At 45.8% G+C, this 20085-nt stretch overlaps 1 protein-coding gene and 1 pseudogene across 1 annotated transcript; one reads left to right on the forward strand and one right to left on the reverse strand.

The window, feature by feature from the left end:
* Positions 1-2747: 2747 nt before the first annotated feature.
* LOC123150842 (uncharacterized) lies at positions 2748-4245 on the reverse strand. The gene is made up of 2 exons (XM_044570659.1): positions 3893-4245; positions 2748-3583 (listed from the first exon to the last, which is right to left on the reverse strand). Exon 2 carries the CDS (start codon positions 3517-3519, stop codon positions 3076-3078), a length of 444 nt encoding a protein of 147 aa, XP_044426594.1. The 5' UTR covers positions 3520-3583; positions 3893-4245; the 3' UTR covers positions 2748-3075.
* Positions 4246-5020: 775 nt separating this feature from the next.
* On the forward strand, positions 5021-5171 carry LOC123155093 (uncharacterized; annotated as a pseudogene).
* Positions 5172-20085: the final 14914 nt, after the last annotated feature.

Consider the following 20085-nt stretch of genomic DNA (forward strand, 5'->3'; position numbering starts at 1 on the left):
GGTAACGAGATTGAACAAGGTATCGGGATACCGACGATCGAATCTCGGGCAAGTATCATACCGATGGACAAAGGGAATTGTATACGGGATTGATTAAGTCCTTGACATCGTGGTTCATCCGATGAGATCATCATGGAACATGTGGGAGCCAACATGAGTATCCAGATCCCGTTGTTGGTTATTGACCGGAGAGTTGTCTCGGTCATGTCTGCATGGTTCCCGAACCCGTAGGGTCTACACACTTAAGGTTCGATGACGCTAGGGTTATAGGGAAAGTATGTACGCGGTTACCGAATGTTGTTTGGAGTCCCGGATGAGATCCCGGACGTCACGAGGAGTTCCGGAATGGTCCGGAGGTAAAGATTGATATATAGGAAGTATGATTTTGGCCACCGAAAGTGTTCCGGGCATCATCGGTAGTGTACCGGGACCACCGGGAGGGTCCCGGTGGTCCACCAAGTGGGGCCACCAGCCCCGGAGGGCTGCATGGGCCAAGTGTGGGAGGGAACCAGCCCCAGGTGGGCTGGTGCGCCCCCCACCAAGGCCCAAGGCGCAAGGGAGAGTGGAAGGGGGCAAACCCTAGGCTCAGATGGGCCTAAGGCCCACCTAGTGGTGCGCCCCCCTCTCTCCCCCTTGGCCGCCCCCCCCCTAGATGGGATCTAGGGCTGGCCGCCACCCCTAGGGGTGGAAACCTAGGTGGGGGCGCAGCCCCTCCCCTCCCCTATATATACTTGAGGTTTTGGGCTGCCATAGAGACGATTCAATCTCCTTCTTGGCGCAGTCCTACCCCTCTCACTCCTCGTCTCTTGCGGTGCTTGGCGAAGCCCTGCTGGAGTACCACGCTCCTCCACCACCACCACGCCATCGTGCTGCTGCTGGATGGAGTCTTCCCCAATCTCTCCTTCTCCCCTTGCTGGATCAAGGCGTAGGAGACGTCACCGGGCTGTACGTGTGTTGAACACGGAGGTGCCGTCCGTTCGGCAGTAGGATCATCGGTGATTTGGATCACGACGAGTACGACTCCATCAACCCCGTTCACTTGAACGCTTCCGCTTAGCGATCTACAAGGGTATGTAGATGCACTCTCCTTCCCCTCGTTGCTAGATTACTCCATAGATTGATCTTGGTGATGCGTAGAAAATTTTGAATTTCTGATACGTTCCCCAACAAGGTCGTCGGCGGCGATCTCGTGCGCCCTGTGAGGTCGGCGACGAAGTTCTCGTGCGCCCTGCTGTAAGATCCGCGGCGGCGATATCGCACCTCCCCTATCTCGTGCGTCTGCAGCGATCGTATGTCGAGGGGAATCGGGATCGAGAGGAGTCTACGTGGATTTTTTTAGCGCGTGGGTAGGAGGGAAGACGAAAAAAACCAGCGAAATAAAACCGACGAAAATGGTGGGACGAAAATAAATCTGAAACGGAGACTACCAACTGAGACATGTTTTCCTTGGTTTTTCGCGGCTGAGGGGGAGGTGGGAGGAAATACCAAAAAAGTAACAAAAAAGACCGGGTGAGGTGGGACCAAAATAAAACCCGGAACGCGAACTACCAACTGAGACATTAGGAGTAGAGATAAATAACATGTATTATTTATTAAATACAAAGGCTGGTGCTAGGGGCCGGTCGGCTGGGCCAAAATTTTGGTTGGTTGCATGTGAGCCATCCAGATCGAGTATTGTTGGTCGTCTGATCCTTTCCCCTTTCTTCCCAAACGTGCATTATATCTCGCACACGCTGCACGAGAAATCGCCGCCCAACTGGTGGGATCCTGAGGGTCGTTGCCTCTGTCGTCCATCTCCATCGATATTTGCCCTCCTACAACACCCGTCTTCGACGGGCGTGCTCGGCCATGGCTGCTTGCAGCTCCTGCTGTGAATGGTCGGAGTTGTGCCAACGCTGACATGAAGCCTCGCCCGGCAACGATTTCAGCTCTGCTCAATGCAGTTGCAGCATCGGGTGCACAGCCCCTGTCGCACTCGCCGTTGACGCTCACCACACTGGTTGCAGCACAGATTGTGCGCTACTCGCCCAAAAGTATAACTCCCATTGATGTAGCAAAAATTTCAGCTGGTTCCAACAATTCTGCTTGCCAGTTGCAGCTTTTTGCCCTTGCCAGCGGTGTGGTCGATTCCATAAAAAATGCAGTCGATTCTAGAAAAAAAATGTCGATTGCAGGAAAAACGACCTTGCTGGCTGGCTGGTTCCGGCAATAGTTGTGTGTGGTCGCAACTTCTCGTCCGTCAGTTCCAGCAAAATGACATGCCGGTTGCACATCGGTGGCCGGCAGCTACTGGTCGTTGTCGACTCATGCAACACGGGTACGGCCGGGTCCTAGGAACCATGGCCACCGGTCGCAACATCTGTAAATGACAATATTCCCTATTATTTCAATAAGTCTTTCGTTGGTTGTAACTAATCACGTACCCGCTGCTGTAAAATTCCTGGTCACCAATTTGTTGCCTCTGTCGAGGAGGCGGCGACCATGGAGGAGAGCTCTTATGGACGGGGCACGTCGAAGGGGTTGCGATTGCGGCGTGGCTGGGCTAGATCAGTGTGTGTGTGTGGTGTGTGTGAGGGGGGGGGGGGGGGGGGGGCTACCAGAGAGAGAGAGAGAGAAAATCGAGAGGAGGAAGAGATAATAGGGGTAAGGAGACGTGTGTGGGCCCGTAACTCACGTGAGCGAGTGCTTCGGCCGGTCGACAATCATTTACCAAAAAAAAATCACAGATTCCAACATCTAGTTTTGTTTCTATCATGACAAGAATGCGTGTACAACACAAACTATATCAATTAGTAACAGTAGCCGCCAGTGCAGTTAAGTCACCTAAGGCCACAGCCACCTTGTTATCCAAAACGAGTGGAAGAACATACAACTAGGCATGATGGCATATGCTCATCATAATCTCTAAAAAACATGCTCATGCTCACAGACACGAAGCATCTAGGAGTAGATTCTAGACGTACGTTTGACGATCCATGCAACAAAGTACTGCTAGTAGAGTAGTGCTAGTAACATAAAATAAAAGACCAGCATCAGTAGCACATCCTATCAATGCCCATTTGCTAAACCCACCGATCACACACTGACACTTACTCCCGCCTCGGCTGCCCGCCGGGGAGTAGAGTTCTTCCGGCGGCTTCCGTTTCGCCGGAACCCGTTCGATTTCGTCCTCACGTCGTCACCGTCTTTGTCGCCGACGTCCTCAACCGACTCGGAGCTTCGCTTCACCTGCAGACGCCGCTGGCGCCGCCGCGGCCTCTTCATCGCTCCGTCAGGAACTTTACCGCCAACCGTGCCGTCGGCACCCTTGGTTGGCACGACCGGTTTCACGCTGTCTGCGGCCTCCGCGACCTTGGCGATGTCCTCCACTTCTTCGCCGGCTCCGTCGTCCCCGAGAGGCTTCAGAGGACTGCCGCTCCTCTTGTGGTCGGTCGGAGCGGCCTCTTCGCTGCCACTGCCGTCGTCGTCGTCCCTCGCATCCTCAGCGGATTTCTTGGCCTTCCCTCTAGGCTTACCCATGGCAGGGCAGAGCGAAAAAACCAACTTGAGAAGGGGACTTGCTGGTTGGTCAGGGGCACTAGAACTGCAAAGTGGCCAAAGAAATCAAGTCAAGAGCAGGTGGAGACGTTTATCTGAACATGCCGAAGGAAGTGTCCTTTGATCAACCAGCTGGTTTCAGTGCCCATTCCAGCATTTAGCAGAGCATATATACTGAGATGCGAGAGCTGAAAGTGGAGCTACAGGATATGAATATCGACCCAATAATGAAGCTAAGAATCAACGGCACATCAATCCTAGAAGAGCGCAAGGACATGTACACCGAGAGAATCTCATAGCAAGGCACACCGGAGCAACAGGAACAAGAACACGGAACGCTGAGGTAAGAACAGACCTCTGTTTTACGATGCCCGAGTCCCAGGCGACATCAGCTTATCTCGAGAAGTCCCCGGCTCCGGTGGCTCCGAAACAATCCCGCACGGGCACAGCTACACGAAGACGGGGTGGATACTACTAGTACCAGTGGGAGATGATGCGGTGAATCTTCAGGTTGGTGGGCATTGAGATATTGGCAGCAGCAGGTGAGAGGGAGAGCACGCAGGAAAGAGTGGCAAAGCAAACAAGCGGCGGCAGCGGGAGGGCGCACTGTTGTGGGTGAGGGAGTAGGTTCTCTTCACTCTTGAGCTCTCCCTACAACAGGTCCATGTCATCGGAAAGGCGAGGTGGCTCCCCCAGCCGGCAATCCCGCGACAAATCTCACCGGATTTTTAACCACTTGCTGCCGTACGCCCCCTTGCTGTTACGTACGCCGATCACTCACACTCACGCTCACAGGCAGCTGCGCTCGCTTCCGACACACGGAAAGGCAGAGCCCAGCGCGCGCGGCGACCGGGTCGTGCTCGTGCCTGGCCTGACCCCTTGTGGTATAGACTTCGCCGTCACTCCACCGGTCGCCGGTGCGCCACAACGACGCGTACTCACCGGTCAGTGTACAAGTGGCTTTGCTCTGCCGCTGTCAGAGTCGCCTCACCTGGCTGGCCAGCAGCGGGTGCTAGATGCTCGATCTCCGTCGTGCTTACACGAGAAGTTTGAGAGGGTGGAGGGTTTCAGTTGAGTTCACCGTGGACTGGAACGGGGGATGGGCAGGCCACGCGTTGTCTGCTGCTGTCGCCGACAGCCGCAGCAGCAGCAGAATCACGTAGCTTTGCTCTTTTCTCGTTCGTGATGCACTGATGCTACATTTTCAGACGGCCACACGTGCACGAAGGCGATATCTCGCTTTTCATTTTCAGCGTAGCGGATCGCGCACGCCAGCAGCGGCGGCAGAGGAACACGATGCCTGCCTTGGACGCGGCCCATTCGCCTGCGGCGCTGCCTCGTCCGGGACGCGGCCCATGAGAGGAGAGCCGGTACGGCAGGCAGGGTCGCTGCGTTTATGTCTTTTGTCCCACATCGGTTGGCGACCGAGGAAGGAGAGGTGGAGGAGGTGATAAGACCACGGGGTGGGCGCACCTTGGGAAGCATCTTTGCGCTTGGGGCAATGACGCAGTTAGTGAGGTTATACCGAGGTGTGTCAATTACTGGTTGAAAACTATTTCCAAACCCCCTCTTTGGCCCTTTGGGGCCATTGAGAATTTCTGAAAGGGCTCCTTTCCTTTGGGGAGGGTAAAGTCCTACAATTCCAAATTATAATATTTTAGGTGCTTTTGAATATATATTTTAACAATAAATTGCTGAAATCCAACTTCAGATTTTTTTAGGCATGGCAAATCTAATGTTATTGTTGTTTGATGATGACAAGTTTATATTGATGTGGGATGATGACAGGTTTAATTTGCAAGCATGATAATTTTCTGATAAAAATTAAAATAAACTGAAATAGATAGTCATGCTCGTCAACTAAAATTGCCATAGTTTGTCATGAAAAACATTTGATTTGCCATGTCTTAAAATCTGACGTTTGCTGGATATTAGAGTCCTATTTAATAAAAGGTCTCTCAACCAGCAAATGTCAGCTGAGAAATATGGAAAATACAAACAATTTGCATGGCAAATCATGTCGGACGAAGATGACAAGCATGTCAAATTTGTTTCAGTTCATTTTCTTTGTCAGGATTCGATGTGCTCGCAAACCGAATTTGTCGTCCCGTGACAATATAAGGTGCCATAAAAATGTTCGATTTGCCATCCTCTCCCAACAAAAGTCAACTTAATAGCATTACTGTTCAATTAAATATATACAATGTTACACTTGGAAGAAACAAAATAAACATTGCACTTTGAGGTTCTCTGTTATCAATTGAGCACCACTCAAATAGAAAAACAACAGTTCCAGTGATGATAAATCACATTTATAAATAGAAAAATGACCAAATTCATGTTAATTTGCGAGCTCATGTCAATGCTTTGCCTCCAACCATAGTAAGCCAAAAGGGAAGGACATTTCGTCTCCTGGTGGAGCTTGTTCCGCCGTTACCAAGAGCTTGTAAGTAGGGATGACAATTGTCTCGTTCCTGCAAAAACATCATGCAGTACAAAAAACATCATGTAATTTTTGATACTCTACCTTTTTTGTACTGCATGATGTTTCATGAATAGATACAAAGTGTTTCCCTAAAGAAAGGTATGAACAGATTTGATCCTCGCAATCTAATGCGGGGATGGGGTTGGGAAGGTCTACCCCATCCCATCCCCTGCTATACCCCCAAATCGTACGTGTATATGTAATGTTGTCTCTAGCGCATTATTGTTTGTGATTTGGCGTATAAAAGTTATTTTATTATTATTATTATGCTATGTATATGTTACAAAAGCCAGGTGTTTTTGCATGTCCAAAAGATCATGAAAATATCACAATGTTGTTTCAGTTTGTCTTCTGAATGGGAACCTAATCCCTGAACCTGATGGGGATGGGGACGAGAAAGAAAGTGTCCCTAATTACTTAATGGGGATGGGGATGGGAAGGCACTTTCTGGTGGGGAGCAGCCCCGCTGCCATCCATACTTGTAAGTTTTTTCCCATTGTTCTTCGTGACTACGGGTTGGTTTTGGGTTATGTCCAAGAACGTTGCTCTGCGTCATCCTCAGTGACAACGTTGTTTTCTTCGGCAGTCCCTTCTTTCAAGCATTTACGAGAAAGATCATCGCCCTAGTGTGGCAATGCCGGTACAATTGCCTGTCTAGACTAGGGTGAAGATCTACTATTACAATACTTTAACGCGATTTAGTCATTACATATATTGTAGGTATTTCAGTGCATGAATTTCTCAACGTTGACTATCGTCGATGAGAGCTATGATTGTGCAAAGATGATGAGTTCAACTACAAGTTTTGAGATTTTTTTAGCCCTGGAGTTTTTTTTGGTGATTTCTACTTAGTTTAACATTATCTTTTGGTGATTTCTACCATATTGTTATCCGGCTGTAAGAGCAATTCTAGCATAAATTGTCGAATTGGGGGTCACCAAAAACAATATGCAGTGCGCTTCACAACATTTGGGAAGTTGTAGGGCCTGTGTGTAAACACAAAATCATAAAACCACAAACTTTCTTTTGCATTTTCTTGAAATTTGAAGTTAACATTAAGCCATTCATACAGTGGCTACACCGAAAGCAAACACGGAAACTAAACTAGAAATAGGCAGATTTTCAATAGGGGCCGAAATGCCTTCTGTTTACATATAATTTGTGACTTAAAAATGTCGTTGGGTGGCATTTGAAAATACTAAACACATGCAAAGTCGTTATTCGACATTGCTAACTATATACTAAATCGAGGCGGTTGTACCCCTCCTCATCGTCGTCGTCGAGGAGCTCGTCTAGGTCAGTGGCGGAGCCAGGATTGGAGCAAGCCCCGGGCCAAAAAAAAGATTTTTGCCCAAAGTTAAAAACTTGACGTTTATAAGGCTTTTAGCTACCACAAAAGATACCCAAACAAAATATGGCTCAATTGCATGAAAAATTAAGAATTTTAGCTCAGTGCTTAACGATACAACAAAATAGGTAAAAACATGTGAAGAACTACAAAGAATAGTATGTGATAAAAAAGAGTATCAAATCAATGGTTTGCTTCATCAGTGCCTCACATAACCTCATCATCGGTGGAAGAAGGGCCAACATCTTCAAGACATTAAAAGCAAAATTTCATAAGAGAAGGAGTAAACATCAAGTGAAACAATTATGATTGATATAAATCTAAAAACTCACCCCCTCAGTTGCTTGATTCCCTCCATCTGAAAAGATAAGTGTAGACACACTCGTTCCGGAGACCGGTGAAAAAATCTTTTCATCTTCTCTTTCTACAATATGAAATGAAATGGGCAATTAGATTAATATGAGTTCAATAATACACTAGATATATGACTTGATACATACACATTATTGCAATTAAATTTTACTTTGGAGTGATACACACTAAGACAGATTTCACACTGACATTGTAGAACATGATACAAGTGGAAGCATGAGGAGAAACCATCAAAAAAATATCAAGGTAGGTATGGCAGTCAAGAAGCTAGGCGCGTCGGGCGATTGGGCGAACAGCGCAGAGCCACACAGGAGGGTGGTACGGCGGTGGCCGAGACGCCGGTGGACGGCGGCGTCGGCGCAAGCGCTGGAGTTTGGACTTTGCAGATTGATCTTGTGTGTGTCGCGTGCGAGTTAGGTCGGCGGCGGCTACGCGGTCGCTGGCGTCTCCTGACAGATTCATGTGGGTTTTTCTTTCTTTGAGAAATCGACAGATTCGTGTTGTGCGTGCGTCCGTCAGTTTCCTATTTTCCTGTCACATGCGTGCGCGAGTGGGAGGTCTCCTCGTGCGTGCGTCCCTTGGCATGCGGTGAGACAACCCATGACGCTCTGGCCCTTCATTTTACTGGGCTGTACCCCGGGCCTGCAGAGTATCATACATATATAATAGCCTAGCAGAAATTCCATGCCCCGGGCCTGGGCCCTGGGTGCCCGGGGCCCAGCTTCACCCCTGGTCTAGGTCATCACTATAGTAGGTTCGTCAGCTTTTCAATGACAGTTGAGCTCTTTTCTCGTGCTCGGCCTCCCCAAAGGAGCGGAGAGTGACGATCTCAATCTACACCTTTCTCCCCAAGCTCGTCAACTGGGGGCGTGGCGCTCGTAGCAGCACTCTTCGCGGGTGGGGATCACGAATAGGACCTGGATTGGGTCCTTGGGCTTAGGCTCGACCTCAATGGGAATGGGGAGAAGGGGGCGATGGCTTCCTCCTCCTAATTAGAGTGCCACAACACAAATGGAATGAATGGGGGGGTATGTCGACATGGACAATGGCGCCAGAAGCACCGATCCAGCGCACCCTGCGCCGTGAGAGCCCCAAATCTTGCGCGCCCACTGCCACAAAAGCCGCCAGCACCACACGAGCGACGACGGGATGAGGAACCTTAGGCATGACTGGTGCACATGAAGAAAGGTGACACCGTTGGTGGGTAGTGTCTACGGAGAAAGGTTTTGGTCGGCCAACACAGAGGCATTGTTGCAGAGAGGGGAGGCGGCGGGTAAAGGAGGATGCAGCCACTATGGGGATGAAAGTGCAACTATCCCTGGGTGGTTTTGATAATTCCTAACAACATATAGCTCATTGAGCTAATGCTACTTGAAGATAAATATTTCAGAAAAAGCTCAATGATTGGCATGGCATGGATTAGAAAGTGGACCCATCAAAATGGTAAGTACAAAAGGATTGGCTCAAGCTCAAAGCAAAAGACTCTACATTTCATTTTTAGTGATCCAAGATCACATTGAGTCCATAGGAAAAGCCAATACTATTAAGAGGGGGTGGAGTGTTGCTTAATGAGGTTCTTGCTCAAAATGCTTAGTGATATGCTCCACAACCCTCAACCACTTTCTCATATCCAAATATATCCCAAACCAAAAGTCAAACTCATCCCCACCGAAACTTTCTATCCGAAGCCACCGAGTTCACTTGACATAGCCACTGCCACAAGCCCTAGTCTTTTCGGTCCTACCGATAGGGATCTCGGTCTCACCGAGATGGGATTGTAATCTCTCTGTTTCCCTTCGTAACGTTTCGGTCCAACCGAGATGAGCGATCAGTCCCACCAAGATTGCAATGCAAACTCTCTATTTCCCTTTCGTAATGTTTCGGTCCTACCGAAAGAGCGAATCAGTCCCACCGAGAATGCCTGACCAACTCTCTGGTTAGTATATTACCAAAATCAGTCTCACCGAGTTTGCGTAATCGGTCTCACCGAGATTACGTTATGCCCTAACCCTAATGATATCGGTCCCACCGAGTTGACATGTCGGTCCCACCGAAAACCCTAACGGTCACATTATGAACTAAATCGGTCTGACCGAGTTGTATGATTCGGTCCCACCGAGTTTGGTGATTTGTGTGTAACGGATAGATTTTGTGTCGAGGCTATATATACCCCTCCACCCACTCTTCATTAGTAGAGAGTGCCATCAGAACATGCCTACACTTCCAACATACATTTTCTGAGAGAGCCATCAGAACATGCCTACACTTCCAACATACATTTTCTGAGAGAGAACCACCTACACTTGTGTTGAGGTCAAGATATTCCATTCCAGCCACATAAATCTTGATCTCTAGCCTTCCCCAAGTTGCTTTCCACTCAAATCATCTTTCTACCAAATCCAATCCTATGAGAGTGAGTTGAGTGTTGGGGAGACTATCATTTGAAGCACAAGAGCAAGGATTTCATCATCAACACACCATCTATTACCTTTTGGAGAGTGGCGTCTCCTAGATTGGTTAGGTGTCACTTGGGAGCCTCCGTCAAGATTGTGGAGTTGACCCAAGGAGTTTGTAGGGGCAAGGAGATCGCCTACTTCATGAAGATCTACCCTAGTGAGGCAAGTCCTTCATGGGCGATGGCCATGGTGGGATAGACAAGGTTGCTTCTTCATGGACCCTTCGTGGGTGGAGCCCTCTGTGGACTCGCGCAACCGTTATCCTTCGTGGGTTGAAGTCTCAATCAACGTGGATGTACGATAGCACCACCTATTGGAACAACGCCAAAAATCTTCGTGTCTACATTGCGTTTGCTCCTTCCAAACTCCTCCATTTACCTTCATATGCAATTTTTTTACATTCCGCTGCTATACTCTTAGAATTGCATGTGTAGGTTGTTTGCTTGACTTGTGCTAAGTTGCTTAAATCTACCAAGAATTAAAATTGGGAAAAGGCTAGATTTTTATTTGGTCAAGTAGTCTAATCACCCCCCTCTAGACATACTTTCGATCCTACAAGTGGTATCAGAGCTTTGGTCTCCATTTGCCTTGATTTCCATAGCTTTGGTGATCATAGCCTTGGTTTCACAACCTAGGATAGTATGGCATCTAGTGAGGGAAATTACCACCGTAGAGGTCCTTACTTTGATGGTAATAATTTTGCTAGTTGGAAGCATAAGATGAAAATGCATATTCTTGGACATAACCCTGCCGTTTGGGCTATTGTGTGTATTGGCTTGCAAGGTGAATTCTTTGACGGGAGGGAACCGAACCGTGAGGCTAGCACAGAAGAGTTGAAGATGTTGCAATACAATGCTCAAGCTTATGATATTCTCTTCAACGGATTGTGCCCCGAAGAATTCAACAAAATCAGCCGTCTTGAGAATGCAAAGGAAATTTGGGATACTTTGATTGATATGCATGAAGGTACCGACTCCGTCAAGGAATCCAAATTGGATGTGCTTCAGAGTCAACTTGACAAGTTCAAAATTAAGGATGGTGAAGGTGTCGCTGAAATGTACTCTAGGCTAGCTCTCAACACAAATGAGATTGCCAGCTTAGGAAGTGAAGAGATGACCGATAGATTCATCATCAAGAAGATCCTAAGAGCCTTGGATGGAAAATATGATACCGTGTGCACATTGATCCAAATGATGCCCAATTACAAAGATCTCAAGCCAATGGAAGTCATTGGAAGGATTGTTGCTCATGAGATGTCACTCAAGGATAAGGAAGAGCTTCACAACAAGTCAAGTGGTGCTTACAAAGCCTCATGTGATGCTACCACATCATCAAGTGAGAAACAAAACTTCAATGAAGAATTGATCCTAATGGTGAAGAACTTTAGCAAGTTCTACAAGAGTAGAAGCAAAGAAAGAAGTTCCAAGTCAAGGTCCTACAATGACAAAAGATCTTCAAGTCATGAACGTAATTGCTACAATTGTGGAAGACCCGGACACTACTCAAATGAGTGTACGGCTCCCTATAAAAGAAGAGAAGATTCCCCTAAAAGAAGAAGTAGGAGAGAAGAATCACCACCAAGAGAGAGAAGGAGTAGAAATGACCGTTATGAATGAAGAACATCACGGAGAAGAAAGGATTCAGGAAGGAAGGACAATTCATCAAAGAGCTACACAAAACGAAGACATCAAGCTCACGTTGGTGAATGGGTATCAGGCTCCGACTCCGACGATCACTCCGAGAGAAGTTATCGCTCCGACTCCGAATATACTCAAGATGAAGGTGTTGCCGGTCTAGCACTTGTGTCAACCAACTCCTATGACATATTTGAGTCACCAAATGAAGGAATTGGAAGATGCTTCATGGCTAAAGGCCCAAAGGTATCACACCCTGAGTATGTTGATTTCAATAGTGATGAAGATGACTTGCTAGGTGATGATGATTTACTTGTTGACAATTCTAGTGATGAAAACTATGATGAACTTGCTATTAATTATGCTAATCAAGACAAAACGGATGATGATGATAAGAAGGAGATTGAGCGTCTAACTAAAGAGCTAAACACTCTTAAGTTAGCTCATGAAACTACCTTGGAAAATCATCGAGAGCTTTTAAAGACTCATGAGAAGCTACGCTTTGAAAATCTCAACCTTGAGCAAGAGCATGAGTTCTTAAAGACAATCAATGATGATCTTCGCAAGAAAAGTTCCTCTTACATTGCCAAGCGTTTACTCTTGTCTACTTACATGCCACAAGTTAAGTCTAGCAACAAGAACAAGAAAGATTCTTCTTCTAGTAGTAACAATAATCATGCTAAACCCAATGATGTTGCTTATAGTAGTTCTCTTGATTCCACTAATGATTCTCTTAGCCAAGTTACACTTGAGCAAGAAAATAGCTTATTGAAGGGAATTATAGAGAAAGGTGTTTACAAGAGCCTTGCCAGAAGTAAGCAATTTGAGGAAATTGTACGCAAGTAAGGAAGACACGTGAAGAATCAAGGTGTTGGTTTTGAACGGAAGTTCAATGCCAATGGAGTTGAGTGGGAAGAAGATCAATACCCCAAGACGAAATTTGTTCCTCAACAAGAGAAGTATGATCCTACTTATTTCCAAGGAACACAAGCTCAAGATGATCTTCCACCACAAGACCACAAGCAAAAAGGCAGGGACAAGCTTCAAGAGGAGATTGATGCATTTGAAGAAGCTTGCAAAGCCTTGGTCAAGTGGGTTCCCAAGACTACATCAAGATCTACTTCATCAAGTACAACTACAACTCCAAGGATTCCCATCAAGATGGTGTGGATCCCGAAGAAGAAGAACTAGAGAGTTCTTGAGGGTGACTTCGCCAACACACTTCACTCATATCATTTTGGCGAGGACAAGTGCAAACAAATTCCATATCTTGCACTAGTTCAAGGAGTAACAAACCCTCTTGTTGGTAAGACAAGGGACAAGGTAACCTAATGCATTCATAGACATCATCTCATGTGAACATCACTCTATGTCTATGGATATCCTTGTTTGTTCCTTGTGGGACTAACCCATGTAGGTACTGAAAGTGCAACTCACTCCAATGGATTGCTCTGAATGATCTACGTCAACATTGAGCGTCCACATCTTCAACACGTACATCAAGTCATCATCGACAAAACCCAAGGTTAGTTCATCCCTCTTAGGGGGGATATAACATCTAGGGGGAGCTTTACTCTAATCAATTGAGCTAAAGCAACTCTAATGGTGTGAACACAACAATGCTTTATGTAAAGTGGCAACCCCACTTATGCTTAAACAATGAGTATGACCTATGATCAAATGTTCTCATTTGACTCCTAAGTCAATATACTCATATATAGATGACCTAGTCATCGCCAAATTGCTTGATAGATGCTAGAGTATTTGTGCATGCTTTGTCACATATTTCATTCGTCATCTTATTGTGTGAGCATGTTGGTTGCATATTTTACTCATTCGAGGACATCCATTTGTTGCTTTGATTGTTTGGTTTTTTTCTCTTTTGCCAAATGGATGGACAAGAATGCCTAAGAACTCCATCTAGCTATCTATGCTTTCCTCGTCTCAAACTCTATTCATGCTACATCACAAAGTTTGATCAAGTCAGATTCGAACCACTCTGTGTGAGGAGCACTCGGAGTCCCCGATTCATCATAGAGTTAAACTTCCAAAACCTCTTTGTGCATTTGGGTATGACCGAGTCATACATTTCGATTACACCGAGATCACTAAGTTGATCTAGGTTTTCAATCTCGGTGCAACCGATTAGAACTTTTCGGTCACACCGAGTTGCAGTTACTGCTTGCAGTTCTGCATCTCGGTGCCACCGAGTTGTTCCACTCGGTCACACCGGCAGGGTAAGGTTATATATACTGACGGGTCAAATTTTGGAATTTTTTTCCAAAACCTTTCACCCACGCGTGACCTGCTCTACCTCCTCGGGTCTCCGAATCGTCCTCTCACCGCTGGTCTCCGCCGCCGTCAATGGCAATCTGCCCCGCCGTTGCCGCCGTAGCAAGTTCACCACCGAAGTAGGGTATGAACTTGCTCTTTGTGCTATTCCTTAACTCCGATTCATAGCACATTGCTTTGCCATGATTCTTGCCACGTATGAAATTATCCTGTCCAGCGAAAGCATCCAGTAGATTAGATTTGATTTGAAAATTTAGGGTTAGGTCTCCGCCGAACTCATCTTGGACCGACTGAGTTGTAGAAATTGGTCTCGCCAATTTGGCTTAGGCCATTGTACATGCGTTTTCGGTCTGACCGAAAATTGCAAATCGGTGTGACCGAGTTCGATTCTCCGTGAAACCCTAGCAGTCTCGGTGCCACCGAACTGTGACTCGGTCTGATTGAGTTCACTAGTTTAGGTTCCAAAAGCTGCTTCAGTATCACCGAGTTTACAAATAGGTAGATCCGAAATGCTTTCTATGAAGAACTAAAGCTGAGTTTTTTAAGTCATCTGTTTTGCAAAAATTCTGCACTTTGTGATGCTCATCTGCTCTACCTCATCTACAACCTATTCACAGGGTCTGCTGACAGTTTGCCTGCAAGATGTCTGATCAAAGTGACAGCCATAACAAGTCTGAGGAGCAGGTTCATATGAGTGAGGACACTAGTCCCTCTAGCACTTCTGATGAGGGCAGTAGGAGCACACCAAGCAACTTGCCCAAGGTAGCCACCAGAACAAGGAAGAAGAAGACCTCAGATTCTGAGGATGAGGATTATGTGGCTGTTGAGGAAGAAGTCAGCTCCAGGAAAAAGGTGCTGAATAAAGAGTATGGCTCAGCTGCTACAACAAAGCCAGGGATGCACAAGAAGGCTCCAGCAAAGAGGATTCCCATGTCAAAGACCAGAGCCTCAACTACTGAAACCTCCAAGCCAACTGAAGAGGCAGTTGGAGAAGGAAAGAAAAGGAAGGAAAGGGTCAAGAAGACCAATGCTAGAGTACTTGGTAGATCCTCCATTATTAGAGATTCAGAAGAAGATGAGGATGAAGAGGATGCTGCACCAGCTCCTAAGGCTCAGAAGCTTATGGGAGATGCAATCAAGTCAGGGGCTGCTCCATCTAAGCCCAAGTCTGCTCCCAAAGCTGCTGCTTAGAAACCCCCGAAGCCCAAGAGGAACACCAGGAGTATACCTGCTGAGGAGAAGAACAAGGCCTCAATGCCTGAAGCTAAAGAAGAAGAAGATGATTCTCATGTTTTGAGGAAGTTGAAGCCCAAAATTCCTGACCATAATGATGCTCACCCAGTCGCTAAGGACATGCACATCAAGAAAGATGTAGGACTAAGGTTGTGGAGACAGTCTGATCCCTATGCTGTTAGGAGGAGGACTGCAGTTGACTACAGGTTCCATACAAAGGAACAACAAGATTTCTATGAGACTATTCTGCTTGACAAGAAGCCCATAGTGTGTGACATGAAATGGGTGGACTGTGAGTTCATCCGGGAGAATGAAGATCACTTCCCTGGAGTGTATGACAACTTTAAGGCTTGTGGAGTAGATGAATTCGTTGGGCAAAAGCTCACCAAATGGAATGATGAGTTGATCATGCTGTTCTACTCCACTGCCCACTTCTATCCAGATGGGAGGATAGTTTGGATGTCTGAGGGTACCAGGTACCAGTCCATAGTTGATGAATGGGTCAAGCTAAGAAAGACCACATGGGTACCAGGAACATGAAGATGACTTGGATGTGTATGCCACCAAGAAGAAAGACCACAACTCAATGGCAAACATGTACAAGGAGATCCCTGATAAGGCTTTAGAAACTCACAAGCTTGGATCTGTGCATTTCTTGTTGTCTGGTCTGCCTACGATCAACTGGATCTTAAGGCACACATTGCTACCCAAGTCAGGAGATCACAAGATGATCAGAGGACACTCCATCAACATGCTGCAATTTTTTTATGTTCCCCAGAAGTTCAAAGTTATGAGCTTGATTGTAGAAATGATCAAAAGGACTGTTGCTGATCAAAAGAGGAGTTTTGGATATGCTCCACATATTCAGGAGCTCATCAACTCTAAGATGGGCACAGGGACTTACTTGCTGGACAAGGAGCATCTACCTATATATCCTGAGTTTGAAGACAACACTGAAAGTGCAACTATCCCTGGGTGGTTTTGGTAATTCCTAACAACATATAGTTAATTAAGCTAATGCTATTTCAAGATAAACATTTCAGGAAAGCTCAATGATTGGCATGGCATGGATGAGAAAAATGGATCCCTCAAAATTCTAAGTACAAAGAATTGGCTCAAGCTCAAAGCTCAGGACTCTACATTTTTCATTTTAAGTGGTCCAAGATCACATTGAGTCCATAGGAAAAGCCAATACTATTAAGAGGGGATGAGGTGTTGCTTAATGAGTTTCTTGCTCAAAGTGCTTAGTGATATGCTCCAAAAGCCCTCAACTACTTCCTCACATCCACATATATCCCAAACCAAAAGTCAAACTCGTCCCCACCGAAATTTTCTATCCGGAGCCACCGAGTTCAGTTGACATAGCCACTGCCAGAAACCCAAGTCTTTTAGGTCTCACCGATAGGGATCTCGGTCTCACCGAGATGGGATTGTAATCTCTATGTTTCCCTTCGTAACATTTTGGTCAAACCGAGATGAGCGATCGGTCCCACCGAGATTGCAATGCAAACTCTCTGTTTCCCTTTCGTAACGTTTCAGTCCAACCGAGATGAGCGAATCGGTCCCACCGAGTTTGCCTGACCAACTCTCTATTAGTCCATTACCAAAATCGGTCTCACCGAGTTTGTGTAATCGGTCTCACCGATATTACGTTATGCCCTAACCCTAACAAAATTGGTCCCACCGAGTTGACATGTCGGTCCCACCGAGAATCCTAATGCTCACATTTTGAACTAAATCGATCTGACCGAGTTTCATGATTCGGTCCTACCGAGTTTGGTGATTTGTGTGTAACGGTTAGATTTCCTGTGAAGGCTATTTATACCCCTCCACCCACTCTTCATTTATATAGAGAGCCATCAGAACATGCCTACACTTCCAACATACATTTTCTAAGAGAGAACCACCTACACTTGTGTTGAGGTCAAGATATTCCACTCCAACCACATAAATCTTGATCTCTAGCCTTCCCCAAGTTGCTTTCCACTCAAATCATCTTTCCACCAAATCCAAATCCTGTGAGAGAGAGTTGAGTGTTGGGGAGACTATCATTTGAAGCACAAGAGCAAGGAGTTCATCATTGACACACCATTTGTTACCTCTTGGAGAGTGGTGTCTCCTAGATTGGTTAGGTGTCACCTAGGAGCCTCCATCAAGATTGTGGAGTTGAACCAAGGAGTTTGTAAGGGCAAGGAGATCGCCTACTTCGTGAAGATCTACCCAAGTGAGGCAAGTCCTTCGTGGGCGACGGCCATGGTGGGATAGACAAGGTTGCTTCTTCGTGGACCCTTCGTGGGTGGAGCCCTTCGTGGACTCGTGCAACAGCTACCCTTCGTGGGTTGAAGTCTCCATCAACGTGGATGTACGATAGCACCACCTATCGGAACCACGCCAAAAATCTCCGTGTCTCCAATTGCGTTTGCACACTCCAAACTCCTCCCTTTACCTTCATATGCGATTGTTTTACTTTCCGCTGCTATACTCTTAGAATTGCATGTGTAGGTTGATTGCTTGACTTATGCTAAGTTGCTAAAATCTGCCAAAAACTAAAATTGGGAAAATGCTAGATTTTTATTTGGTCAAGTAGTCTAATCACCCCCCTCTAGACATACTTTTGATCCTACAAGTGGTATCAGAGCTTTGGTCTCCATTTTCTTTCATTTCCATAGATTTTAGTGGTCATAGCCTTGGTTTCACAACCTAGGAGAGTATGGTGTCTAGCGAGGGAAATTACCACCGTAGAGGTCCTTAGTTTGATGGTACAAGTTTTGCTAGTTGGAAGCATAAGATGAAAATGCATATTCTTGGACATAACCCCGCCGTTTGGGCTATTGTGTGTATTGGCTTGCAAGGTGAATTCTTCGATGGGAGATAACCAAACCTTGAAGCTACCACGGAAGAGTTGAAGATGCTACAATACAATGCTCAAGCTTGTGATATTCTCTTCAACGGATTATGCCCCGAAGAATTCAACAAAATCAGTCGTCTTGAGAATGCAAAGGAAATTTGGGATACTTTGATTGATATGCATGAAGGTACCGAATCTGCCAAGGAATCGAAATTGGACGTGCTTCAAAGTCAGCTTGACAAGTTCAAAATGAAGGATGGTCAAGGCGTCGCTGAAATGTACTCTAGGCTTGCTCTCATCACTAATGAGATTGCCGGCTTAGGAAGTGAAGAGGTGACTGATAGATTCATCATCAAGAAGATCCTAAGAGCCTTGGATGGAAAATATGATACCGTGTGCACATTGATCCAAATGATACCCAATTACAAATATCTCAAGCCAACGGAAGTTATTGAAGAATTGTTGCTCATGAGATGTCACTCAAGGATAAGGAAGAGCTTCACAACAAGTCAAGTGGTGCTTACAAAGCCTCGTGTGACACTCCCACATCATCAAGTGAGAAGCAAACCTTCAATGAAGAATTGAGTCTAATTGTGAAGAACTTCAACAAGTTCTACAAGATTAGAAGCAAGGAAAGGAGTTCCAAGTGAAGGTCCTACAATGACAAAAGATATTCTAGTCATGAGCGTAATTGCTACAATTGTGGAAGACCCAGACACTACTCCAATGAATGTACGACCCCCTACAAAAGAAGAGAAGATTCTCCAAAAAGAAGGAGTAGAAGAGAAGACTCGCCATTAAGAGAGAGAATGAGTAGAGATGATCGTTATGAACGAAGACCCTCTCGGAGAAGCAAGGACACGGAAAGGAAGGACAAGTCATCAAGGAGCTACACACAAAGAAGACATCAAGCTCATGTGGGTGAATGGGTATCCGGTTCCGACTCCGACAATCGCTCCGAAAGAAGTTATCACTCTGACTCCGAATATACTCAAGATGAAGGTGTTGCCGGACTAGCACTCGTGACAACCAACTCCTTCGACATATTTGACTCACCAAATGAAGGAATTGGGAGATGCTTCATGGCTAAAGTTCCAAAGGTAACACACCCCGAGTATGTTGATTTCAATAGTGATGAAGATGATTTGCTAGGAGATGATGATTTACTTGTTGACAACTCTAGTTATGAAAACTATGATGAGCTTGCTATTAATCATGATAATCAAGATAAAACGAATGATTTTGATAAGAAGGAGATTGAGCGCCTAACTAAAGAACTAAACACTCTTAAGTTAGCTCATGAAACTACCTTGGAAGATCATCGAGATCTTTTAAAGACTCATGATAAGCTACGCTTTGAAAAGCTCAACCTTGAGCAAGAACATGAGTTTTTAAAGGCAATCAATGATGATCTTCGCAAGAAAAGCTCTTCTTACATTGCCAAGCGTTTACTCTTGTCTACTTACATGCCACAAGTTAAATCTAGCAACAAGAACAAGAAAGGTTCTTCATCTAGTAGTAACAAAAATCATGCTAAATTCAATGTTGTTGCTTCTAGTAGCTCTCTTGATTCCACTAATGATTCTCTTAGACAAGTTACACTTGAGCAAGAAAATAGCTTATTGAAGGGAATTATAGAGAAAGGTGTTTACAAGAGCCTTGCCGGAAGTAAGCAATTTGAGAAAATTGTACGCAAGGAAGGAAGACAACAGAAGAATCAAGGTGTTGGTTTTGAACGAAAGTTCAATGCCAATGGAGTTGAGTGGGAATAAGATCAATACCCCAAGACAAAGTTTGTTCCTCAACAAGAGAAGTATGATCCTACTTCTTTCAAAGGAACACAATCTCAAGATGATCTTCCACCACAAGACCACAAGCAA

The sequence above is a fragment of the Triticum aestivum genome, chromosome 7A (assembly GCF_018294505.1).
Source record: "Triticum aestivum cultivar Chinese Spring chromosome 7A, IWGSC CS RefSeq v2.1, whole genome shotgun sequence".
NCBI lineage: Eukaryota > Viridiplantae > Streptophyta > Magnoliopsida > Poales > Poaceae > Triticum > Triticum aestivum.